The following is a 26,484-nucleotide window of genomic DNA, read 5'->3' on the forward strand; positions in this document are numbered from 1 at the left end:
GCTGCGCGGGCGGCGCGGAGGAGGCGCTGCCGCCGCTCTCGGTGTCGTTATCGCCGTCGCCGCTGTCGCGCCCGTCCCGCCGGCCCCGCCTCCCGCTGCGCTCCCGCGGCCTCACAGCAGGTACGGGCGGGGGGAGGGACAGACACACCGCATCCCGGTGCCCGCGCGGCGCCCTCCACCCGAGGAAGGAGTGCTCAGACGCGGCCGGCCCTGTTGCCGTTCCGCCCCGCTCGGGGCGCGGGGAGCCGGTCCCGCCCGTCCCTTCCCACGCCGCGGGGCCGCCTCTCCCCGCCGAGGTGGAGCCGCGACTCGCCGCTCCCCTCCCGCCGGGGGTCGTGTGTCCTCCCGGCCGTGGCCGCTGTCGGTCCCGCCGGAGCCGCGGCCGGGCCGGCCCCCCGGAGAGCTCTCCGCGGCTGCCGGAGCCGCTCGGCGCGAACAAAGAAGGCGGGCGGGCGGGCGCGGCGCGCTGGGGCAGCGCAACCCGCGGGTCCGGAGCTCTCCTGTTGCGCCTGAGTGGAACAAACCCCCGAGAGCGCTGACAGTGGCCGGGCCGGGGCCCGTGCCCTGCCCGCCTTCTCCGGGAGGAGTTTTGGGGCTGTCCGCGCTGACAGGTGCGCGGTAACCTCTGTCGTTCCCCCAGCCCAGGCAAGGTGCCTGCGCTCCGTGCCTTCGGTGTGCCCGGGCAGCTCCGGCGGGCAGCGCTGGAAGTGTTTTGTTACGGAAAGTCAGAACTGTCTTACAGGAAGTGGGAAAGAAACCCCAAACCAACCCCACAACCAAAACCAGCAACGAAACTCGAATATTGTCGATTGTAGTGACCAAAATCGAGTATCAAAGTTTATCTTGGTTTAAATCCTGTTGATAAATCTGGATTTATTGGTAAGATGCTCTTCCTGCGGTTAGGTTTTTGGATCTATTCTTTACTAAAGTATCTGAGAGAACTGTAAACTGAAGTCCTCCAGCCCTGGTTCTTAATCACCTAGGGAAGTGAAATGACTTCACGAAGCGTATTTGTTCTCTTCTGTTTCTTACATGGATTAAAAAAAAAATGTAGCAAAGCTGTGAAAATAGAAAATAAATCTTGAAAACTGTCTTATTATTTTGTGGATAGGGAAGAAGTGGGAGGAGATGCAACTAAATACCGAAGGTAAGTAAAGAGTGGGAAATTAATATATCTTAAATTACTGCTCTATGTTCTGGGTTTTTTTATTCAGATATTTCGTTTTTACTACCATCGGGTTCACTTTTTAGAAGTAAAAGGTGGAACTGCGTTTTGTCTGTGTTAGGTGGTTTTTTTGAGCTGACATAACAGACTTCTGTGATTGTGGCCAGAAGTACTAGATTAAGCAGAGAAGTTAACTTGGGACTATTGAAATGTGTGTTGTGTAATGTGTTTCCTGTTTCTCCCCCAGCATCATGCATGTTTGAAATGTCTCATATAACAGCTCAATGATGCATAAACATGAACATAAACTCTTTTGTGCTTTTGCTGTCTGAGGAACACATTTGTTTTGTACAGATTTTGTATTAAGGTTTCTATTTTCCCTTCCTTATTTTGATGCCAGTCCCAGTCTGATGAGCAGTTTACAATCTCTGTAAGGCATGCTTTAGTTTGCACAGTAGTTTATTATCTGTAATTATGCTTTTAATCTGTCATATGACTGGGATGGGCAATAAAACGGCTTTGACAAGTCTGCTTTCTGGCAGGGCTCATTCTGTGATGGCACGTGCTCGATGTCCAGCTGGATCCTCGGCTGGGCTGGAGCTGGGGTAGTGGAGGTGTTTGTGGGGGTGGCATCTCTTGAGAAAGCCATTTGGGTGTAGCTGCGCTGTGCCACTTCTCACTTGGCTCTGTCGAGGCAGAGTTCTGCTTTCCTGTGCCCCTGGGGTGGGAATTACATGTCTAGCTTTTGGATCCAAATGCCTGAATGTATTGTGCTTGTTGCTGCTGTTAGTGGTTCAGGAGGTAGCAGCAGAGACAGGCTTGTTTCTAGTAGGTGAGGGATTTATATTGCCTGCCTCTTAGTCATGTCTTCACTCCTGCTGTTCTGTTTCAGTCTTGCTCTTCTCTTTGCAGTATTCCCTTTATTCTAGGGTATAACTTCTCTCCTCTGGAGTACAGTTTTCCTATATGGAAACAGTGAACTGTTGTTGGTGTTGTTTTATAACACAGGCTTCTGGTTTCACAGATTCTGACCAAAGTTTTGACATATGATGGTGTATCTACATATGATGGGTTCATTTCTGTCAGAATTGAGGGGGCGAAGGCTGATGCCAGGATACAGAAGGGGTCTCTTCACTTGGCGTGATTTTATTCACTAATTCAGCTGAACCACTGAGGCTGGTAGAGATCTGTCAGCTGCAGTAATGAGAAAATTTTCCATGTGCTTTGTGCTGTATAGAAATTTGAGATTCCTGTAAATGTGTTAATAGTGAACTCGGTGATACATGGCAGGAGGATACGCTCCTGTAATTTACAAGAACACATCTATACACTATCCTTGCTTTGTAAGTTTTAGTTCTTTGGAGAGAGAAGTGAAGCAAGGATCACTGACTTCCAGTTGTTTTCAGCATTTAGGCTGAAGGTGCAGAGAATACTTAATTGAGGCATTTATAATAGCCAGAGCCATAAATATCTATAACAAACAATAACAGAATTATTTGGTCAGCTGGAGGTCATTAATTCCCAGAGGGAGTAGTTCTGGTCCCCAAATGATGTTATGCATTTTCACAGCATTCTCCATTCATCTCTAAAGAAGCAATGTGCAAAACTGTGCAAGAGAACAGATCAGTCCTTCCCAGTTCCCTGTCCTGTGGGACTGAATTTTCAGCTGGGGGAACTTGTGTGCATGGCAAACTGTAGGTAGTTGCTCTCTGGTCCTGCAGTTTAGAAATGGAAAGGCTCAATTCTCTACAGTTTTACACAGTGGAACTTTGCTTTTTACAATAGCCAAGGCCTATATTCTTTCTACAGAAAAAACTCAATTTCTACCTTCTGTATGAATTAATTCGCTTGTGTTCCAGAGATTTGCTTTGCAAAGGTAGTCTAGCAATTGCACTCAACACCCTTGTGTGTGTTGAGTATGACATTTGGTATATGCTAGATACTGGGAATGTCCTTTAAAATGTACCTTGAATGCCTTAGAAGTGCTAAAATCCAGAAAAGAAAAAAACTGTCTTGCCATGTGCTGGAAGGAAGGCAAATAGCCAGTGAGAGCCATAAGTGGCTTTGTGAAAGGGAGAAGTGGAGGTGTGCCTGCCTGCCTGCACTGCGCAGAGCTGCTGTCCTTCGTACTCCTGTTTGTGTGGGTGCACCATGGTCACAAAACGTGTCACTGGCTCCTGGCAGAGTCCTTTCTGTCACTTGGCTTCTGCTTCTGAGAAACAGGATAGTTAAAGCCTGTGATGAAGATAAAACAGGATGAATTGTTCTTTAAGATGTCTAGGCAGCTTTTTTTTTATTTTACTACATTTAGTAAATTGAGCTTGTATAGCTCAGTTCTCTCATGAGCAGTCGTAGAAATACTGCATTTAATGCAACAATTAGTTCTGCCTGTGATGTTAATTAGTGATACATTAGTCTGCCTTTTTTTTCAGCTCTTGTACTATTTTTTTCTTTATTTTAGGTTGTTTCTCTCAGTGAATTGCACAAAGAGTAAAACAAAAGAACAGGCTTTGCTTTTCTTGTAATTTTTCAACCGACAAAGCAACAGTTAGACTGTTTAAATGTATGTATGTACTTAAGTTTATTTTTCTTTAAATTCTGTCCCTGCAAATGGGGAAGGGCTGTTGCTGCATAGGCAGGGGTTTCATCTTGCAAAGTGATAGATGACATTAAAAGGCAAGACATGATTCTTATTTGCCTTGTATGTAACTGAGTCTTAACGTGTTTCTGGTTGCTTCAGAGGAATATTTGGGTGGAAAAATTAACTGTTAAAGGTGCTATCTGAAACAATTTTAAATTCTCTTCAAAATCATTATAAGGAATATTTGGGTGGAAAAATTACTGTTAAAGGTGCTATCTGAAACAATTTTAAATTCTCTTCAAAATCATCAAATATTGGGGCAATTTGACTGTCAAAAAAAGGTAATTTTTGCCTGAATATCTTGTGGATGCAAATGAGTAGGAAAAAATTAGAAAACTGCTTTGAATAATACATTTCAGCACTCACATATGTTCATCATTTGCTAGCTATTCTTATGTATGCAGTGCCAGTTTGTAACATTTCCATTAACTTTATTCTTGTGGAGAAATGGGATCTGCACATCCTCGAGTTCGATATATCATTCTTTAATGTTCTGTTAGAGGTGATAAATAAATGCAGGTGTCACTTTGTTGGACTTTTCTCATGGCATTGCAAGTTGAGATGGAATACTGGGATTTCTTAAAATTAGTAAAGCTGATTTTAATTTTGCCCAGATTGTGGCAATACGCAATACTCTTGTGTGGCAAGGTATTACATTGTCAGCTGTTAATTCACAGGGCTAAAATGTGTTTTTCAGAGCTTACTTCTGAGGGAAAACATGTGCTAGTATTCCTGCTTTCTTTGGTTAGTGTGATAATTTCTTATTCTTACAAGACTTTGTTTGAATTCTAAAACCTAATCCATGAGTGATAAATAAAAACCATTCAGATGCCCAATAAAATGTCCTTTAGGTATTTACATTTTGATTTCTTCATGGATGCACTGTTATTTATTAAAAACTTTATCATATAGCAAAAGCATAGTATGTATTATTAACTTATGGAAGAAAAGGTGATGCATAAAATGACATGAAAACCAGTTAGTTCCTCTCTGGAAAGTAGATTACTGAGGGCTATTTATATACCCAAGCAAGCAGTAGCTGAGAAATTCCTGTTAGTGAACTACCAGAGCTGTCCATGATATTTATCTAAAGACTGAGTTTTAGTTTCATGTTTTTTTATAAAGTTTGCCCTTTCTGAGGTCACAGTGGGAAGTGAGGTGAAATGGGGACCTTGGAGTGCTTCCAATAATTTGTTTAATGACCTTAAGAAAATTACTCATTTTTATGCTCATTTTAGGAGTGTATTACAATAGGAATAACTTGTAATGACTTGAAGTAGTCTAGACTTCATACATTTGTTTAAGGAGCTTTGAAAATATTATTATTGCTATTATTATTATTAGTGCTGAAGATTCTTTAATTGTTTTCTTATTCCAAATAATTCAGAGAAAGTAGGGTATCTTCTGCAGCATGTTTCTGTCCTCAGTTGGGATTTTGTGGAGTTTGCTGGGGGTTAGTGTGTTTCTCATTTTACTTTGTTTTCATTCTTCTGCCACTGATCTGAAATGGCAACCTGGCACAAAATACTGGCTTTTTTTAACTTAGTTTCAAGACTAACATAATTGTACTGCATGTAGTTCAGGTTTTTTTAACTATAAATTCCTACATTAAAGCAATTTTCTTCTCAAAATATACACAGTTCCTCTAGCTAAAAGCCTTTTTCTGAACTTGAATATTTTCAGAATAAAACTTCGTCCTATTTGTAATTTTTTGGAAAAATAAATTGTATTCTTACATCACAATTGGGCATAACAATGTACAATTGTGACAGCATACTTCAAATAGCCTTTTTTGAAGGTTACGCAGATCATTTTAGCTCGTTTAACTTGAGCATTTGTAAATCCAGTCAATTAAAGACACAAACTGGAAAAAAAAATCAGTGATTGAAACAAATTTAATTGAAATGTGGAATTACCTTGAAGTAATTCAGTTTTTCAAATGGAGTAAGTAGTCTTTGCTACTGGTAAAGTGTCCAGGGTTTTCACCTTGGCTGACGTAGATATTAATAAACAGCAGTGTTTGCTTCTCATTTCACCTTAGTGCTTGGGGGATGATGAGATGCTGTAGAACTAGACTTCATGGTAGCTTTCTCATCTGTTTGGTTTTTATTAATAAATATACCAGGATCTTGAGTTTATTTCCACTTCAGCAAGCAAATAAAAGAAGTGTAAAGCTTTTACAAGGGGACAGTGTGGAACTGCAGCTCAGTTTAGCAGCAGTCCCTGAAAAGATGGACTTGTGGCTTGGTGCAGTTACACTGACAGGACTCTGCATCCTCTGGATGAAGTGAGTGGAAACCAAAGGTAAATTAGAAACTGGAAGAAAGGTTCTCTTCAGCAATATTGTGTAACTGGGCACTGATGGGAGGCATGTTGGTTGGGACCTGGGGCTTCTCCCTGTGTTTCTCTCAGTGGTTCAGCTGTGTCAGGAGTTTCTGCAGTGATCTCTGAAGCTTGGTGCAGAATTATCTTTGTACAGTGGACTTAGTGTTGATGTGAGAGTGGATCCTTCTGGGCCAAATGCACACTGAAACACATTATAACAGCCATTTATCTTTGTTCCTTTTTGAGGAGTGGCATATCCGAAAAGTGGATGTTCAGGATAACATGTCCAATGTCTCGGAAGAGAGAAGCACTAGACAACAGGACATTAAGAAAGGACTCCAGTTTATAGAGTATGATTTTGTGGTTTTTATTCTTGTATTTTCATTTACATGTTTATAGATATTTCTATGAGATGGATGGCTCTGGGAAAGGCCTTTTGTGTTTTTCCTTAGAATATTTGCTAGCACTAACATATTAAACAGGGAGCAGCTTTAAAGAAAAGACAGCACTTCTCTTTGTTCCTGAACAGAGCAGATTGAAGGTGAGAGGTTATTCCTTTCCTGACTTTGAAGAAAAAATAGCATTTAATCTTTTTTAGTGGGTAGAAAATGTTGGTATCCTGATAATCCACCTTAAGAATAACTACTCCTAAAACTAGGTTGCTACTGAAAGGGGTGGGTTTGCTCACAACTACCTAAATGTTTTAACTTTCTGGAGCTAAAATTTAAGCTATTGAGAAATCATCTGAGTATTTAACTTTCATTTGGGTCAATGCCAATTTTTTTTTTTAAGATCCTGGCTGTCTTAAAATAATTTTGAAATTTCATACTAGTTCACTGCTCATATATGGCATTCTTAGAAAACAAAAACAAACAAAACATCAGCCAGCCAACAAAAAACCCAACAAAACTTCCCCCCCTCAAAACCTTGACCATTTAAAAACTGTTTAAAAACAGAATCTCAGTTAACCTGTATGCAGAAGGAAAGGATTCCTGCTTTTCTTCCTGAAAAAGAAGTAAGTGCTTCCTTTGTGTCCTAGAGAAAATCTCTGTTGCATGTCATACAAAAGGACTCTTAAAATTCCTGTTGTGTCATTGGTATGACTTAATTAAAATTGATGTGGGTTTTTGATAGATAATTTGTCATTTTATAACACTTAATAGAAGATTGCAGTTCTCCTCATCTGTAACATGGCTCTGCACAGGAGAGGAGAGGAAGGAAATTGCTTTCAAAGAACAGTGTGTCTAAAATTCTCAAAGCATTCAAAATCTCAATGCATTTTGAACAGCAGAGTTCAGATTGACTATGTAACTTCAAAAGAAAGTAAGCCATTAGTAATAAGAAAGCTCAGTTTTTTAATCAAGACTCATCTACAGCATTTTTCCTTGTTCAGTGCAGGCTATGGGCAATATTCAGAGATTTGCCTGTTGCAGAAGCAAGGCTGCTTTTACTAAGAACCAGCATTCCTCAGTGTGATTGTCTTTTAAGCAATATATATAATAAGTGAAGCTTGTAATTTTTTTTCTAGATCCACTTTGCCCTATCCAGGGACGCAAGAACAATATGAGGTAATGAAATGATTTTTTAATTTCCAGAAGAGTTTTTAAATGGACCTATATTGTTATAGTTAATCTTCATTTTAGTCATCATTTAGGTGATGATATAATATGAATGGTAACTTAGAAAGTCTCAAAATTGGAACTGGACATCTACTAACATTATGATACAGGTATTCAGATATTTGAGTGTCCTGAATTTACTCATACAGCAGTTGAGATGAAGTATTTCTCTGCTGGTATTGTGGATGAATTTGGGGCATTAATTGAAAAAAACAATATCCTATTCTGAGTAAAGCTCAGAGTAGCACAGAAAAAGTAAAATAACAGGACTTCAGTCACAGAAACCTACAGAACATATTTTATTTCTGTATGTGCTATGATTTTGCATAATTTTGGCTTGTATTTTCAGACTTGTCCTTTTACTTCTTTTTCCAGTGGTAGGTGATTTCATTGGATTTGAGAACATATTAGATAAAAATGCTGCCATTCACATTTTGATGAAAATACCCTTTTTGCAAAGCAGCTTTTGTGTTCTCCTGCTTTGTCAGTTGCTATGGCTGCTGCTTGCAGAAAGAGTATATGGAACATATATATATATATATACATACATCTTGGAGGTTGTCTTGGAAAAATGTCGGAAGAAAAACACTAATGTAGACAAAAGTTTTGCATTTCACTCTGATTCTATGGAGTTACAAATACAAATTTTTTATTTAAAATTTTCCTTGGGAGTATGGAAGATAAACAAGCAGCTGCTATTGATGAATCTTCCTTTTCTTTGTTGCAGTTATTTATACGAGATCTTGTTAGAAATCTTTTTCATGAAGGAAATGATGTATATCGAGAAGGTGATTGGAGAGGATCACTGAGTCATTATACAGAAGCTATAAACATAGCTGATTATGCTAATTCAGAAGAAATCCATGTTTCTGATGATGTGTTAGAGAAGCTACATGTGAACAGGATCGCGTGTTTCTCAAATATGGTAAGCTTCTGTTTAAACTAGGATTTCTCCAGATCAGGATGCAAACAGGGTATGAAGACACAAAGTCTAGTGAGTGAAAAGCTCTTGATTGCAGTTTGAAGATTGACATATTTCAAATAATATCTCTCTTTGGTACGTTCTTGAAAAGCTTTTTGCACGTATAATGGAGGTATTTTAGTTACTAATACTAGAATTGACATAAAAGAGTCATACTGGGCTTGGAATTTGATGGAAATGTATTTTTATCCATTTACACTGCTGACTGCACTGAGTTGGCTGTTTTTGCTTTCTCTGTGGAACAAGATGGCTCTTGTGAAAGAGCTACATTTCCTTGTGACTGTTCCTGCATTTTAAGTAATGATGGCACTGCTTGTTTTTAGTTGCCTAATTTGGCAACTTAGCAAAACTTACACATGCCCTGTGCAGTGGCCTTGGTGAGTGTTTGATAGTGTTTCCATACCTTTGTCCAGTGCAGTTCAAATTCACTATTTCAATGATAATAGTTCTGATTAGTGGTTTTTTTTCCTTTTTCTCCTCCTAGGGTTTGCATGAAAAAGTTCTAGAGGACTGTGAGGTAGCCTTAAGATTGAATGAGAACAATTTCAGAGCTCTCTATCGTAAAGCAAAAGCTTTGAATGAACTGGGAAGCTATAAGAAGGCTTATGATGCTGTAGCAAAATGCTCTCTTGCTGTGCCACAGGTGGGTAAATTGTATATTGGTGATTATTTTTAAAGTTTTGAAAAATACACTTATTTCAAGACCAAGGTTGTTTCTTCTGGTTTGGGGTTTTTTAATGTTGTAAAATATTTTTTATTCCTCTAAGCATTATTTTTTTCTTGTGGAAGTGCAGACTGAGGGCAGAGATTATGGTCCCCAAGTTCAGTTTCTTGTGTTAACTTTTAGCAGAAGAAATACAGCAGGGTTCAAGTGGCATGAATGTTTGCAATAAACAGTAGATGCATTGAATTAATTGTTTAAAATTCTCTATGATGTGAAGAGAACCCCACCATAATTATAATGTACATTTAATCTTTTGATAACTGCATTTTAGCTTTCCAGGTGTTTAGTAACATTGCTACCAGTGCATTGTTCTTGCTGTGAATCACTTGCTGTGCACCCTGAATCTTGGGCTCTGTATGTGTTAGCAGGCACTGTGTGGTGTAGGAGATGATCTGTACACTGAAATGCTGGTCCTAAGCATCCTCCTTCTGTGATTGTTTGTATAGTTGGGTTGTTTTTTTTTATTTGTTTGGGTTTTTTAGGAGCTGGAGTGCATCAAGTGCATTCCTGCAGGGTTTTAGTTACATCCAAACCCACTTGGTTCTCTGGGACACTTCACAATGCAAACTAAAATGCTGTGAGTGAGGATGATTAAGAGATTTCACTTCAGAAATGCATTCCTGATTTGAACTCTACATGCTGATGGAATCTTTACGTGCTTTGCTCAAAATAGACTGATCACAGGATAAAATACTGACTTGCTGCATCAAAACTACAGTGAGACACTAGACAAAGTGTTGGGCATAGGTTTGCCTCTTGATAGGCAGAAGGTTTCAGCTGTGTTTCCAAAGACATAAACAGTTCATCTGAATGTGTAACTTTGGACTTTGGATCCTCACTTTGCACCTCCAGATCTGAAGGTTTTTGCTTAAGGTTAATAAGCCTTTATGTAAGTTTTATAAATAGCTTTTTGTAGCTGTAGGACGTGATCTGAATACTAAATCTTCAAATCTTAAAATATTTTAAATAGGTAGTTATAACTGTAGGACTGAGGGAAATACAATGACATTTTTAATTGTAGTGGTATGATGCAATGCCTCCCGAAATACAGAGTTCTCATTAAATATTCATCAGTGTCATGTACTAGCTCATATGCTAATCAGGAATGTGGCCCTCAATTTGTGGAGAAGCAAAACAACAAAACAAACCCCCATCCCCTTAAAGAACAAATGCCCTCCTCAAATAAATAAACAAAAAATGCCCACCCACAAAAAACCCTTAAAAAAACAAAAGAAAACAAAACAAAAAAAAAACTCCAACAAAACACTTCTTTGAATTTCTCTGGCTTTGGAAAGCTTCTATATTATTTTAAATCCAGATAAAAGGAGAAAGAGGATACTGTCCATTTTCTGTCAACACAGATTTTGCTTGAGGGTAGCTGTATTTTCAGCTATAGGTTTCAGTCCTGTGTTTGTGAAAGAATAAAGCTGCGTTTTCAGACATCCTGCATGTAGGGATCTTGCAGAATACAGACTGAGATATAAACAGATGTCTTTGCCTGATGACAGTACATGTAAATTATGATATTTTATTTATGTCTTTTAGGATGAAAGTGTGATTAAGCTTACTCAAGAACTAGCTCAAAAACTAGGGTTAAAAATAAGGAAAGCATATGTTAGAGCAAAGGTAAGATTTTATTTTAACATTTTATGTTAAGGTTTCCCTCTTTTGATATCAAATTTGTATTTAATGAAAGTATCTTTTCTTTGTAGCCTCCCTCGTCAAATTCAGTTTCTAGTGATGTATCAACTCAGGTAAGGTTTTACATGTTCCAGGTGCAAGCTGACTGTAAAGTGCAGGGAATAATTGTTTCATAATTTCATGATGATAAAGGGGACAGTAGTGCAATTGACATTTTATATTAGAGGCTGTTATTTGGGACTTTGGGGTTCTGTTGTGTTCAGTTTTGCTAGACACGTATGGCAGACTAGAACATAAGATTATTATTCAAGTTATCTTTGTTGAATAAATGTTATCTAAAAGATTAAATCCAGTGCAATGCATATATATTTTTCATGTCCTGAGGCAAGAGCGAAGTTAATGGATTTATTTTTAATTTTATTTAGTTGACAATATTCAAGATGAAGGGTGCTGGGATAAAATCCCTTTTACTTACATGCATTTGTCCAAATTTGATCTTCATTAGCAGCTGAACTTGCATTTGTCTTGCTCTTTGTAATGTGTCTGAATAGCAGTAGTGGAGTTCATCTTTATCTTACAGACTTCTTTCACAGGAATATAGACAATTTAGCTGTAAAGTGATGAGGAAATTTAGGAACAGTTAATTTAAGATACCACTTAGACTCTTTCGTTCCCTAAGTGTCACTCTCGCTTTGGCTGGTTGGTTGCAAATTTTGACCTTTACATTACATTAGACTTTGTAAATTTGAGATTTTATAAAACCTAAATTTGAGAGGGCTTATATTATTTATCTGTAAATATGTATTTGAAAAATTTTAATGGCTCTTGTGGCTGAGAGGTATTTTTTTCTCATTTACAGAATTCTTCTGTAGAAGATATTGAGTTAGGTGAGTCTTGTGTTACATTACTAATGCTAGGGAGCTAGATATGCCATACATATTCCATTGCATTAGGAAAATCTGGATGAAAATTCATCTGGTCATTTGAAAGTACTGGGGTAAAAGTCTGATCTGTTTATCTCTAAAACTGCATATTTAAGTAGCTGAGCAGAATTTGCTTTGGCCTCCTCAACATGATATGATTGTAACTGCTCCTGTAGTGATTGTCTCCATGTCCTCTTCAGCTTGAAAAAATAGGAGGGCAGAATATGCCAAAGCTTTAGTAAAGTATCAGGTCTGTAACTTTTTACGTTTTAGCTTGAGTAATAAATAAACATTGAGATAAAGATGCACATAATTTGGAAGCTGATGGAAGCTGAAAACATTTGATGTGGTTTTGCTTAAACATTCTTTGCATTTCTTCGCTCTCTCACCCTCCACGTTGTCAGGGTAAAAGTAATGCAAGAATTTCTCACATCTTTGAGCAAAGGTTCCAGTCATTCCCATTTTACCTATTTCAGATTTATCTGACCAGAAACAAGAGATGGTTTCTGCTGCTTCTTCATCAAACTTTGTTTCTGAAGTGTCTAAAGTGTCACCAGTACCTGTACCACCTTTACCTACTGTTATGCCTCTTCAGATGGAAAAGGTTCCTTTGCCTTCTGCAGTGTTGGCAAATGGAGGGAATGTTTCTTTCTCTATGCCAGAAGCATGTTTAGATTGTGGAGATGGAGATATAATTATCGGAGAAGAACTTGATGAGTTACTTGATTCTGTGCCTGATCCAGATGAAAGTGTAATGGTAAGACTTTTTTGTCTGTTTTCTTTCTTGAAAGACTCTCTCTTTATGGGTGGGATCTCATATTTTTATTAGGTGGGCTAGTGGTGATGTTTGTGTTACCTTTCCTAGTTACATTGAGCTGTCTTTGGGCATAGTCAGGGTGGTTTTTTTCAGGTTCAGATTCTTGTAAATGTGGCTGTAAAGATAGCAGGACTACTACTGCTTCAGAAATACTGTTATGCTACTACCAATGCTACTTAGGGGAGGCACTGTGAAAAGTGAATTGGACATTTGAAGTCTGGGCTAGTGTGGTTTTTTGGGAGGTTTTTTGTGCAAATAAACCCTCTTAGAACATGAACAGTGTGTTGGAATGCTCACCCTCTAGGTGTAGAAACTATAGTTAAACATAAGCAAAAACCTTTGCAGCACAGTAGTACTTGGGCTGTGGCCATCTAAGATGCTCACTGGTATCTCTGCAATCAGAACTTTGTCCAGATCCACCACCTGGCTGAACAGAAATGGACCACTGTGAGTCTGACTTTTTGTATTTTAGAGGAGATATTGGAGAAGTGTAATTCTATGCAGTGTTGTTCCTACTTACATCATGATGCCAGACCTAGAGCAGACTGTGAAGCCTCCAGAGTTCTGCAGTTGTTAGTCAAACTGAGAGCTCTGATTGATGAGCAGAGATGTCTGAACCTATTACCAAGGTTACTGACTCCCTGCTCTGGCCCTGCCAGCCATTTGGAGTATTTCTTTTGTATTGCATTCATATTGCAGTGTTAAATGAGGCTGTGACACATTCAGTTCTGCAGTTGTGATTTTAATTTCTCATTCAACTCTGATTTACAATTGCAAAACTTTAAATCAAAAATGCTTGAGTTTCTTATTTTCTATTTTATTCACTTCATGTCTTAGAAAATGTGTCAGAAATAGAGAAAGTAATTATTTTTAAGAGATCCTAGGATGTTTACTATAGTAAAAGCCAGGAGGAAATGCAGTCTTCCAAGAGAGACTGCAGTCTCATGGTGTGTAGAATTGAGTGAGCTGTACTGAGTGAATTGCAGACTGATAACTGGGGGAACATGGAGTTTCTAACTGGGCAGACTGTGCAGACCTACTCACTCAACATCCAGACAAGGAGGGAGCTCCTTGGGATGGCAGGAAGGGAGGGGAAACTCCCCCACTTGGTATGTCCTTAACAGAAGTGTACAGAAGGATATGTTACTTTTCATGGGAGGATGGAATGTGACCTGGCCTTTGCAGAACGTGTTATCATTTGATTGGATCTGAGGACTTCACCTCAAAGCCAGCCCATACGTCTTCTGCTGTACTACAGCAAAATTGAATTACATTCTCCTTATTTAGAAACAGATCCTGTTGATATCTGACTCTTCCTACTCTTCCCTGGTGTTTATGTTTTTACCATAATTTGGAGATTCAGCCTTAATCTGATGGATAAAAAAATCCAGATCTCAGATCTCTTACTGACTTGTCTGATCAGTCTGATCTTTAAGTGTTTGATCAGTGGATAATGTCTTGCACCTGGGGCATTGTTTAGGGCTTGGTTACTGCAGCTCTGTGGTGTACCTGTCACTGATGTTTTTCAGTAGGTTTACAAAAACTTTGCAGAAACTTGACTAAAAAAAATACTGTGGCAGATTATGTTCTTGAGACCTTCCTTGCTTGGTCTGAACATTCTTTTTAAATTATTTTTTTTTCAGCAAACTACAGGAGCCAGAGGACCCATTCCTGCAGGGACTGTAGCTCCTAGTGTACCTTTCTCTGCCTCTTTGTTGGGGACACTGCCAGTTACTGCAGGATTTGTTCCTTCAGCTTCTCTTTCAGAAATCTTTTCACAGCCTTTGGCTTCGTCGCTGGAAAACTTCTGTTCACCATTAAGCACTTTTTCAATCAGTGACCCAAAAAGAGGTAAGAAATTAGTCCTAATACCTTTTATGATGATGAGAGTTGTCCATGAGCCAAGTGGTTTTCCTTTTTAACAAGTTAGTTTTCACAACTATTGGTTATATTTAACACATAACATTTGAGCTGTGCTAATGGGTTTTGAGTGTTGGTTGTATATAAGAATTAATAAATAAAGCATTTGTTTCCTTGGGGTCTGTATAAGCATGCTCCAAGCTCCCTCTGTGTAGTTTTTCTGTATCCATTATGTAAATTTGTTTCAGGTGAATAAGTTTAAAGAAGAAATACTATTCCCTCAAACTTTCTTTTTTAAACAATCTTGCTCTTACAGCTTAAACCATTTGTCATGATTTGGCAAAAAACAAGAATTCTAAAAGGGTAATGTAACTGTACTCTGAAAAGGTACCAGTATTACATGCTTGGATTCAATCTGCACAGACTATAATTATGTAGTGAAATCAGGTATGCGAAATAACAAGATACAAGTAACAAACTACAAAAGATAAAATAGAGTTTTGTCTTTAATTATCAGTGTTACAGGACTATGCTGTCTTTGGAACAAAGCCAGATTTACAAAATGAAATAAAAAGTTGAAGAATCCTTTTACCCCTCTTTCATCTCCTCATTTTTTCATAGTCAGATATTGTTTATCTTGCTGCCCTTTTTGTACTGAACAAGTATTTTCATGTTGCTTCAGTATCTGCCTGTGAATCTGCCTTCAGTATCTGCCAATACTGCTGGTGGTAGCCAGGTGTATATTTTGAAGATGATTGCCTAATAACTTTTCAGCCCAGATGTTTACAAGGGGCTTTTAGGTAATTTAAAAAAAATTTACTGTAGCAAACAAAAAAAAACGTTGGTGCTTGTCAAAAAAACCAAACCTCTAATATTTCTCAGGAATGATAAATTATTTTTTGCATGGGGTGTTCTTTGGAACTCATTTAATCAAAATATCTTTTTATTCCTTTAGACATCTCAAGTTCAGCTTCTAGAGATGGAACACCAACACTTAACAGCAATAATTCCCCATTGTTTGTACGTATCTTTCATGTTTTTGTTCACACCAGTTCAAATGTTATCACCCTGGAGGCTTTACACAGATCTGCAATTTTACAGCTGAAGTTTCTATTTTTAGAAAAATAGCGCTTCTACCATTAAAAGTGGGTTCTGGCTATGGGAACATACAGGAACAGTAACAAAGAAAAAATTTATGGAGGTTATGTATGCAAATTTTGACTGATGTCACAACCATTATTCCATTTTGAGGAACTTGCTGTAAAATGCTGTTGGATTGTAAAATAACTAATATAAAATCCCTTATGATCTGAGTACCAAACACTAGGCACCCTGAAGAGCTGTCCTAGTGCAGGAGCAGAGCAGATGCCACTGTGTGCCTGAGGATCTGTGTGCTGGCTGTATCGCTGTGCATTTTCAGTCACGCTGCTGGCACTGATTGTGGGCAAAGGTGGCATGAAGGATTGAATCCTCAGCAGCCAGGAGGGAGTAATAATTATCCTCACAAAGGCTGCCTGTACCTAAGTGGCTCTTGTTTTATGCTTAGTTTGTGCTGCGTATGTGGCCTTTGTAAAATCTCCATGTCCCTTCTCAGACATGTGTTTGAAGTTCATATTGTGGCTAAGAAGAAAAATCTCAGTAGGTTAAATTTTAATTATAGATAAATAAATTCTGTGTATCAAGTAAAATACGCTTTCTTTCAACAGATAAATGGTCCTAGTAGTCTGTTTGGGTCCGAAAATTACATGGGAATTGCAGGCCAAACTAGAAATGACTTTTCCAATGTTTTTAGCAGTACAACTGCTAATATACCTGTATCTCCTGCACTGGCGGGAAGGAACCCTCTGGAAGGCACACATGAGCTAAGACAGGCCTGCCAGTTATGTTTTGTCAAAAAAGGTAAGGATGGGGTTGATTTTAATTTTTTTTTTTAATTAAAGAGCATGCATTTAAAATATTCACGTTCATAATTTAACACTGTTGGCTTCCAAACCATGTTAATCCTGACTTGTTCTTTGCAGATGTAGCACGATCTTATGATTGGTGAAATATTTCAGCCAGTGTTTTATCTTCTTTCCTACTGTCTTTGTTTCTTTTCCTAATAGATTTCTTGATTTCTAAACCCAGCACAAATCACCACACTCTTTCCCTGTGTGTAAGGTCATTCACATTCTGTATCCACTTTCCTCCCAAACCCCAGGGTACTGTGAAGAATGACACCTTTGCTCAAGACTAAATAAAACTTGCAATACTCTCTCTGATTGGCCATGGGGAATTGAACTGCAGTTCAAAGTACCTGGTAACCTTCACATCCCATCTGTTTTCTTGTTCTTTCAAACTAATTCTAAATCATAATCATAAGGCTTCCAAACCTTAGTAATAATTAACTCCACTGTATTGACTTAAAGGAGCTTAACCAGTATTGGTCATTAATATAACTAATCTTTTAGGCCTGAGCTGTTGCTGTTAAACAGAGCCATATTCTAAAGGCAATAGCTTCTATTAAAACTAATCTTAAAAATAAGCATTGTGTTTGAAGTTACAGGTGTCATTGATATCAGTATACTAATAAAGAATTGTATTGAGACCTTTAGGGGATGACTATTGTACCTTTAAGAACTTCTCTACTGGTTTAAAATTATTTTTACTAGAAAAATCCACAAAGTGAAGTTTGAAAAACCACAGAACATATTCTGCTAAAGCTGGAGCTATAACATATTGGTGAGAGTACTTAGCATGTTCCTAGCTTCACTTCTTGTGTCAATGCATCTACTTCCTCTGTTTCTTTCCATCTGTCAAAGCCTTTAAGTGTCTCCTGCTTTTACTGCCTTTTGAAATGACACTGTTCCATCATCTTCTTGTCCAGAGAAAACTGGGTCACGCTCTTGTTTTTCAGTCTCACGAATAGCAAAATTCACTGAGCCTTGCTCATCTTCAGATGCTCTTCCTGATGTCTTCATTTAGTACCATGCTTAAGACAGAGTTTGAAGCTGGGCATATTTTTGTTTCCAAAATCACAAAGTTCTGGGATTGGCATTTATGTTTTTGGCACATGTGAGCTTACTCCAAGTGTGTTTTGTCTTTGAGCTTAGTACCTCTCCTAATAAAATAAATATTGAAGGTTAAGAGAACCATTTACTGATCACTGGAATTCACCTGCATTGACTTACTATACAAGCAATTTACATTTTAAACTAGTGTTATTGTAACACTTTTAAACTAGTGTTATTGGAATTGATACTTCGTAATTTGAAAAAATGCAGCAATTTGCTGACCCCAAGAAACCTTAAGGTTGTAACACAGCATCCCTCCCCAAATATAGCTTGTGGGTTTTTTCTTGCTGAGACAGCCTTTTGTAAGTATTTGGGTTTTCTATTTTGCTTATTGTGGTGGTTAATGACTTGTTTCTTCGGAGCTGCTGGTGCAAGTAGGAATTCTATACAATGTGTTTATGTACTTTGCTTTTGGGCTTCTGTGCCAGTGTGTGTATGGACATGTTCATGTTTGATGCAATTTGTGCCAATACAAGCAATTTTCTGTGATTGTTTCAGGTCCTAAATTACTGGATTATGCTTACCATCCCAATTTAGAACATAAATGTAAGAAGGATATTTTAATTGGCAGAATAAAAAACTCTGAAGATAAATCATGGAAAAAAATACGTCCAAGACCAACAAAGACACAGTATGTGGGACCATATCATATATGTAAAGGTAGGTGTTACAGAGGGTAACCTGGTAATGCCTGTGCTCAAAGTAATACAATTTAGCTTTTCCACAGTGAAGTATAGAAGGAATTTTTATTGATGCTTTTGGGAGGTGGAGAAGTTAATTTTGGGTTGTTTATAATTTCAAAGGCTGTAAGGAGAGCCATACCTTGACCACTAATATGATTATTTGGAGAACAGGCAGTGTACTTCTGTACTGTTCTCCATCAGGAATAATTTTACTTTTGAGTGTTGGATGATTACTGTTAAACACAGCAATAAGGAAGCATTTTTGTTAGACTTACGCAATGTGAACCTCTAATTAGGATGTAAGCAATATGACTTGTGGGTTAATGAGCAGCTTTATTTGAGCAGGGGGTATTCTGGGTTCTTGGCATCGTTGCCCTAGATTAGTGCAAGATAGTTGATAGAGGTGTGCATTAGCTGTTTGGAGGAGTTTTACATTTACACTAAGTCATTCAGCATAAGGTTTTGCTTCTGTTAGATTTAAGTGACAAATTTACAACAAATCTCTGTAACTTCTTTATTAAAAGTATTTGGAACTGATATAGTGGAAGTTTTGAAATTAATTTCCATAAAAGTTGTGTAAAAGCAATGCCCTGTTTGATGCTGTCCTTTGAGATGTGGCTGCTGAGGAGGAATGCAGGTACCCAGGGCACTGCACGTTTGCCTACTGCCAAGAGGAGATCGATGTGTGGACGCTGGAGCGCAAGGGAGCCTTCAGTCGAGAAGCTCTTTTTGGAGGACCTGGGAAGATCAACTTGACTGTGTCCCAACTTCTTCAAGAATACCACGGATTATTTATGTTCCTTTGTGAGGTGCTGCTTTATTTCTCATAACACAATAAAAATGGTAATAGATAATTAAAATATGTGGAAAGAAATGCTTTGGTTCACACATGACTATTTTGTAACTTTTGAAACAGATTTCAGTAATTATCTGGCTGCCTTTAGATTAGAGACTAAATGAAGTATCTGTTGAAATCTTTAGGGTAAGGTATATTTTTAATTGTCTAAAATATATACTGTAAAATTACTTGTTTTTCTATTCCAGAAATGTTTTGATCACAAGCCCAGAATAATAAGCAAAAGGAACAAGGATAACTCATCTTCTTGTTCTCACCCTGCTATGCATGACTTTGAAGATAACAAGTATGTTTGAAATACCATCTCTATAAGTTGCAATTTAAAAGCAAGGGCAGTTTTTAATACTGACTTTCATTTCTTATCTGTTGGTCAACTTCTCTTCCCTGCGGACTGTTATGCTTTGGCAGGGTAGGCAAGACAGACTTGAAGAGCAAGGTTTGACAAATGTAACCAAGTTGAAGTGAGCTATTTCTTTATCAATCACTCAAAATTAGTGGTGTCTACCCTCATCTTTGAATCTTATGGGATTTGGTGTCCAGTTGTTAATTGCTTATCTACCTGGTGAGCTGTATTGCTGTAAATAAATAGATGTGTAATGTTAAATTAAAACAGGAATTCCAAAGTTGCTCTTTCTTTGATGTTTTGCTTATTTTGCTGTAGTTTTAATTCAGGTTTACCTTAATTACAGTCTATAAAATAGACCACACTCCTTATTAACTCAGTTGACAAAAAAGTGAGAGGAGTGTCTTTATTTTTTCTTGGAAAGTTTAAAAAGTTTTTATGGTTGTAATAGCATAAAATAAGTTTTGGAGAATTAAGAGACTTCTGTCTTTGTATGATCTAAAAGTAAATGGGAGCATTGGAATTGCTTTGTATTGCAGTGCCCTGTATTGAGGAAGCACTACAGCTACAAGAGCTAGGCTGTTACTGTTCTGCTGCTGTTCTTAAGTGGTGCTCTATAAATACTCCTTTATAGTACATGGGTTAGTAATTAGATCAGGATATATACTTGAAAGTGGGCATGATCTGCTTTCCTTCTTGGAAACCAGTGATCCATCTGGATTGAATTCAGTAATGCTTTGCAGAAGAGGGACTCTGGATTCCCAAGAGTGCTGTTTAGTGTGTTTACTCAGCCTCGAAACAATGCTTAGATGTGACCTCTTTCTGGGAACTTTCCTGACGTTCTGATTTCAAGTAAGAAGTGTTTAAAGGATACTTGAACAAGCTGTAGTGAAGGGTGGTTATTTTAAAGAATATCTAAAACTGTCTGTTTTCAAAACAGGTGCCTTGTCCACATTTTGCGAGAGACGATGGTGAAGTATTCCAAAATCCGCCCTTTCCAAGTTCGGTGCCAGCTTGACCTGTGCAGACATGAGGTGCACTATGGCTGCTTACGAGAGGATAAATGCTTTTATGCTCACAGTCTGGTAGAGCTTAAAGTCTGGATAATGCAAAAGGAATCAGGTATGTTTAGTAAAATGTTCCCTTTACTCTTCATTGTATTGTCACTCCTTCCTTTTGTTGACTCCCTCTGAAATTAGCAGCTTGGGATCAGTACAGGAAGCAAGCAGGAACAACCTGATGCCTCTCAGCTTGCATTTTGGAGAGGGACATACAGTGTAGGTTTTATGATTACATTGGCATTAGAGCTCTAGTTCATTCATTTAAATACTGAAAGATGCACCTTAACTTATGTGAGCAAATTGTAATTTAAAAACCTTGTATGCTTTCCATTGGGATGATACAGCCAACATTTCTGTTTGGATGCCCTTAATGTTCTTAAGAGTGTGTGTGTATGTATTTGTGTGTGTGTGGACATAACATCATATCTGTGGTGTAAATGTGTATCACGTATATCACACGTGTGTGAATACTTACACAATACACAAAAAGAAAAATGCATCAAAGCTTTGGGACTTCAGTAGCATTCCACTTTGAGCCTCTCTGTAAGGCTGCAAGAGTCATAAGTACTCAAAGACTTTTCCCTTCCTTTACAGGTATTTCACATGATACTATAGTCCAAGAATCAAAGAAGTACTGGCAGAACATGGAAGCTAGTGCACACGGATCACAGGTATTTTCATTTTTCCATTCAACTAATTTTGCAGTGACTGTGGTGATAATACTTTTTTTTTAATGTGTGTATATAATGTAGCTTATTTTAGAAATTACTTTTTAAATTATTTCCAGATAATCTCTTTCAGTGTAGGCTTTCTTCATCTTGCTCACTTAGACTAAAATGCCTGCTCTGCTGCTGTGCAACTCCTTTTTTGCTTTCATTGTTCTGTCCCAGGTGGAACATAAAATGTAAATATAAGTTCAAAGTCAGCTGATCTAGGGCAATTAATTATCTTTTCAATATGTAGTTCTTTAATGTGTTTAGTTTGTACACATTATCAAAACTTCAGGGTACATATACCTAAATCAGAAATAAGTTCAATAAAAAAATGAATTTGTGTAGAAATGTCTAGTTTGAAATGACAAGCTGAGCTGTTACAAGGCATGCAGTGTAGTATCTGCTTCCCAACATGTGTTGAAATCTGTGCTGTAGGGCATAATTAATAACTATGTATGGATTTCTTTGCAGATAAAAAATTCCTTTTATTGTCGTTATTTTTTTTGCTTAAGATTCTTGGGAACCAAATGAAATATGGATCGCTTAATTTGAAGATGAAGTTTGTTTGTGGGCAGTGCTGGAGAAATGGCCAAGTTAGTGAGCCAGACAGAAACAAAAAATACTGTAGTGCAAAGGCAAGACACCCGTAAGTAAGATCAAACTGTGAAAATTCACTGCTCATTTGCTCACAGTCCTGAGACTGATCTCTGCTGTTTTAAAAGCCATTTAAAACCCCTTTTGGGAAGCTGTTGCTTCTTAGGAAAGAGTCATACAGGAATTTAAAAAAAAAAAAAAAACAAAAAAAACAAACATATTGAAGTAGGGGACAGTTATCTCTTTGTGGTATGCTAATAATTGGTACTGAGAAAACACTGATGGCTACCATAGTGTTTGTGGTTTGGTTTTGGAGGGGTTTTTTTGTATTAAGAGTTTTGGTCAAGTTTCTGTAGAACTTCATTAAATCTTAAATATATGGTGCAAGCTTTAAAAACAAACTGTCTGAGCTTTCCTGGTTCTGCTTTTGTGCAGAAATTGTGTTGTTTTTTGTTTGTTTTTTTTTTTTTTAATAGTATTTTCTTTCATTGAATGCTTGTGGTTTCCAGATGGAGCAAAGATCGCCGTGTGGTGCTGGTAATGTCTAATGAACGTAAGAAGTGGATGACCATTCGTCCTCTGCCTGCAAAGAAACAAGTGCCTCTGCAGTTTGATGTATGTTAACCTAAAACTAACATTTTGGTTAAGAAAGTAGATAATAGCCCCTGGAAAATACCAGCAATTGTGCTGGTTTCATCAGTTCTGTAGAAATTCCCATGGGAGTTTGTAGGAAAATGTTCATAGTGTTTCTACAATGTTCAGCCTTAGGAAAGGACTGATCTCATGTTACTACTGAAGTCCTTACTTGTCAGTGGAAGTAAATATTTATGAAATAATTTATACATATCTGAGGTCTGGTAGTGCAGTGGGAGGCACTCAATTTCAGCAGTTCTCTTTTTCTAACTATAAATGAGTTTTTTTGTAAAATAAGCATTTTTATTTTTCACATTATATAAATGTTTGACTTGGAGGGGAAACACTATCCAAGACTGAAAAAAAAATGAAAAATTCTACTAGCATCCATTCTGCTTTATATTCTTAAGGATTTCTTTAAATTCATGTTCCAGTTGTGCAATCATATTGCTTCAGGCAAGAAATGTCAGTATGATGGAAACTGCTCATTTGCTCACAGTCCTGAGGAGAGAGAGATGTGGACCTATATGAAGGAGAACAGCAGTAAGTAGAAGAGTAAATCTAACATGTTGTAAATCCAACTGTTCTGCTTTTCATTCTTGTACTTCAATTACTTTTTAATCTAATTTTTTTCATTATTTCTTGTAGTAAACCTTGCAGGTGCCCTTGTCTCTGAATTTAAATAAACCCAGACCAAGCATTCAAAAATAGTATTAAATAAAAATAGCTGTATTGTGTATTCACTGCTTGATGGGTTTTCTAACAATAAAGTAGTCTGTGTTGTTTTTTTAGGTGTCTTAGAAATATTGATCCTTGCAGCAATATTAGTTGGTGTTTGTATTGCCATGTGCACACACATGGATTCATGGAATTACGTATGGGGGAAACTATTTGCAGAACAATCCTCCCCAGTGTATTTACTGGGAATCACCATTCACTTTTTGTGGCTGACTTAACTATCCCATCAGTGTTACTGGGGAGAAAGCATCAAAAATCAGAAGTAATAAATGACACAAATTATCAGATCATGGTCTGCAAGAAAGCAAACTAAATTTACGAAAAGCTGTAGCACACATGAGATCAGTTTGTTGAAATTCAGAATTGATATGCAGCAGCAGAGTTCCTATCTGTACTTTGGGTGCCCATTCAGAAACCTGTAATCTCTTGCTGTCCCCTCAAGAGGCACAGAGGGCTTTTGGTAAGTAGCCAGAGATGCTTCTTCCCCTGGCTCTTAATCTCTGTGTAACTGTCAACATTTGTTTCCTTCCCTTTTTCTTCTTTGACTAGGTGGGGACTGAATTATGCTCACAAACTCAGTCGTTTATCTAGTGTTCTCAAACTCTTGCCTTAATTGCTAATTACTTATTTTAGCTTCTGCTCTCATTAGTTCAAGACTTGGAGCAGTTGTATGACATATGGCTAAAAACTCAAAAACCAGAAAAAGGAGATGATACAGCTGCTCAGGCAAACAGAGAAAATGGGAAGCAAATTCATATGCCAACTGACTATGCTGAAGTTACAGTAAGTAATCATGGGTATAATCCAAATCCAAGCATATGGGGATTTGTTGGGCTTTTTTTTCCCCAGTCAGTAACTTAGGTTGTTTCCCTTTTTTCTTGGTGCTTCCTTAGACCATAGATAACTATACTAAATGTTACTGACACTGTACATCAGTTCTTCTAAACCCAGTGGAGATCATAAACTTTAGATGCTTGTTTAAATAACTGTATCTGTTTAGGTAAAGAATATCCTGCTGGCCAACATAAAGAAAACATTCAAAATGTATTAGGAAAAGTTCTGTCCTTACAGGATTGAATTTGCAATGTTTTGTTTTCAAATTCCTTGTAAAACAGGTGGATTTTCATTGTTGGATGTGTGGGAAGAACTGTAATAGTGAGAAGCAATGGCAGGGTCACATTTCTTCTGAAAAGCATAAGGAGAAGGTTTTCCACACTGAGGATGATCAGAACTGCTGGCAGTATCGCTTTCCAACTGGATATTTTAGCATTTGTGATAGGTATGTCTTTTGTAGGATGGCAAAAATGTTTAAAAATGAAAGTTCATAGTTTAAATAATTAAGGCATTTATTAGTTCTGACAAAGTTTCTAGTATTTCTTGATTTGCATATGTCTTTCAACAAGAAATTAAGTCATTAACAGTATTTTCACATGTTAGAACTCAGGGAGTGACAAGGTGCCTAATTTTGGAACCAAATTAACTGCCTGTGTGATGCTAATGAATGGTAGCAAGTTCATTGCAGCTGTGTGAATATTGTTGGTATTATTACAAGTTTGCTTAGGCATCTGCATATTAATTAGAGCCCAAGAACAGTACCTAGCTGGACAGTGATACTGGAGCTTTAAGGCAAGTAGAAATGTTGTTAGCATCAAACCAAATTTGTTAAAATTGAGTATTTGTTACTAGAAATTATTTATGAACAGGTGGGAAAGATCCTTTTGGAAGGCTAAAAACTGGAATTGAGCATTCTGGAGTTTAAAGTTCAGTTTGCTGGTACAGATGCCCTTGTTACTCCATTTTCAGTTGAAGATTTTGAGTGTCTTGGAGATCTTGAGAAACTGCATAGCAGAGAAAGCAAGTTAGTTTTCATTTGCAGTCTTTACATGGAAACTTACATGTACCTTTACTAAATTTTTAAGTAGCATTCTAAATGTATTTTCTTTGAACATAACAGACCTTGGATATGCAGCATAAAGTGAATACAAACTGGTATGTTAAGGTGTTCTGAGTATTCTAATCTCAAATTTAGTTAACAAACTAATTTTAGTTTATCCAACTAATTAATTAGTTGGATTTTTTAAACAACAGTCATTCTTTAGCTTAGTGAGTTAAATGGTAAGATATTCATTAACATAATGAACTTGATGGTTTCAAGCATTAAGTGTCTCAGTCTAAGTAGGAACATGAAGAATAGAAAGAAAAGAGCCATCTGTTGTCCTCTGTATATATTTGTCAGCTGGGAAACAAAAATACAAGCAAATGCTAAACAGAGTTAGTGTCATCTAACTTTTAAAAGTATATACTCTTCCAATTTTATTTTTGTCCTTACTATGCAGTTTATTTGAAAAACGACCTGAAGAAAATATAGGCACAGTAGTGATCATGGTAATTCTATGAAAACGCTGTTCAAAATCTGTCTTAACAGATATATGGCTGGTACTTGCACTGAAGGAAACAACTGTAAATTTGCCCATGGAAATGCTGAACTCCGTGAGTGGGAAGAACGAAGACAAGTTTTAAGAATGAAACTCAGCAAAGCAAGAAAAGACCACTTGATTGCTCCCAGTGATAATGACTTTGGAAAATATAGTTTTTTGTTTAAAGATTTAAACTAATACTGAGATGACACATACATGTTATCAGCTGGAAGCATAAACCAGAAAATTTGACAATAATCAAAAGCATGTGACAGAAAAGCTGCAGGTTTTCTGCTTTTATTGGCATACATTGTTCCTCCTGAACAGCAAAGTATGGTAGATTTAGGGGGATGGAGCAGACCTGTCTATGCTCTCATGAAACAGAGTGGTGATTAAAAAAATCTGAAGTATTATGTGCTTACTCACCTCCTGTTGGACAGAAAGTTAGGAAATAGAAGGGGGGAAGAGTGGTTATAATATCTAGGAAGCCCCCTAGTCTCGGACCTTCAGTTCAAAAACTTAAAGGTATCAAGGTATTGCAAAAGAGAGTGTTAGTGGCTAAGAAAATGATGGATGAAAATTCTTCAGATCTTTTAATGGAGAGGATTTGTTTAAAACAAAGTTTGCTACTTATCTATATGTAGGTTGCTAAAAATGATTTTCTTATTAAAGATTTTAAACAAAATAACCATTTAA

The 26,484-nt window shown here is 37.5% G+C and overlaps 1 protein-coding gene across 3 annotated transcripts; it reads left to right on the forward strand.

Annotated features, from left to right (window-relative positions):
• Positions 1–26,484, forward strand: ZC3H7A (zinc finger CCCH-type containing 7A). 3 transcript variants are annotated; one of them, XM_041462191.1, is made up of 24 exons: positions 55–120; positions 1,112–1,147; positions 6,378–6,481; positions 7,660–7,699; positions 8,478–8,675; positions 9,217–9,375; positions 11,002–11,082; positions 11,169–11,210; positions 11,957–11,984; positions 12,497–12,777; positions 14,481–14,688; positions 15,653–15,717; positions 16,404–16,596; positions 18,249–18,410; positions 19,046–19,242; positions 19,478–19,575; positions 20,573–20,754; positions 21,288–21,364; positions 21,919–22,052; positions 22,510–22,615; positions 23,068–23,176; positions 24,021–24,154; positions 24,487–24,650; positions 25,797–26,484. In XM_041462191.1, the coding sequence occupies exons 3-24, from the start codon at positions 6,414–6,416 to the stop codon at positions 25,984–25,986; spliced, it is 2,916 nt and encodes a 971-aa protein (XP_041318125.1). In that variant the 5' UTR covers positions 55–120; positions 1,112–1,147; positions 6,378–6,413; the 3' UTR covers positions 25,987–26,484. The 3 variants fall into 3 exon arrangements, 2 of the variants coding, with proteins under 2 accessions (XP_041318126.1, XP_041318125.1); XM_041462192.1 differs by lacking the exon at positions 1,112–1,147 and having other exon boundaries at positions 1–120; XR_005954684.1 differs by lacking the exons at positions 1,112–1,147; positions 25,797–26,484 and having other exon boundaries at positions 1–120; positions 24,005–24,154; positions 24,487–24,627.

The sequence above is a fragment of the Pyrgilauda ruficollis genome, unplaced genomic scaffold, assembly GCF_017590135.1.
Source record: "Pyrgilauda ruficollis isolate IOZ18807 unplaced genomic scaffold, ASM1759013v1 scaffold16, whole genome shotgun sequence".
Lineage (NCBI taxonomy): Eukaryota > Metazoa > Chordata > Aves > Passeriformes > Passeridae > Pyrgilauda > Pyrgilauda ruficollis.

Excerpts from the sequence above, each read along its gene's own strand:
- ZC3H7A (XM_041462192.1), top strand. The coding sequence starts at position 6,414 with ATGTCCAATGTCTCGGAAGAGAGAAGCACTAGACAACAGGACATTAAG. Across the intron at positions 12,778-14,480 it reads ATCCAGATGAAAGTGTAATG|CAAACTACAGGAGCCAGAGG; the intron begins GTAAGACTTTTT and ends TTTTTTTTTCAG. Across the intron at positions 22,616-23,067 it reads AAGTGCCTCTGCAGTTTGAT|TTGTGCAATCATATTGCTTC; the intron begins GTATGTTAACCT and ends TTCATGTTCCAG.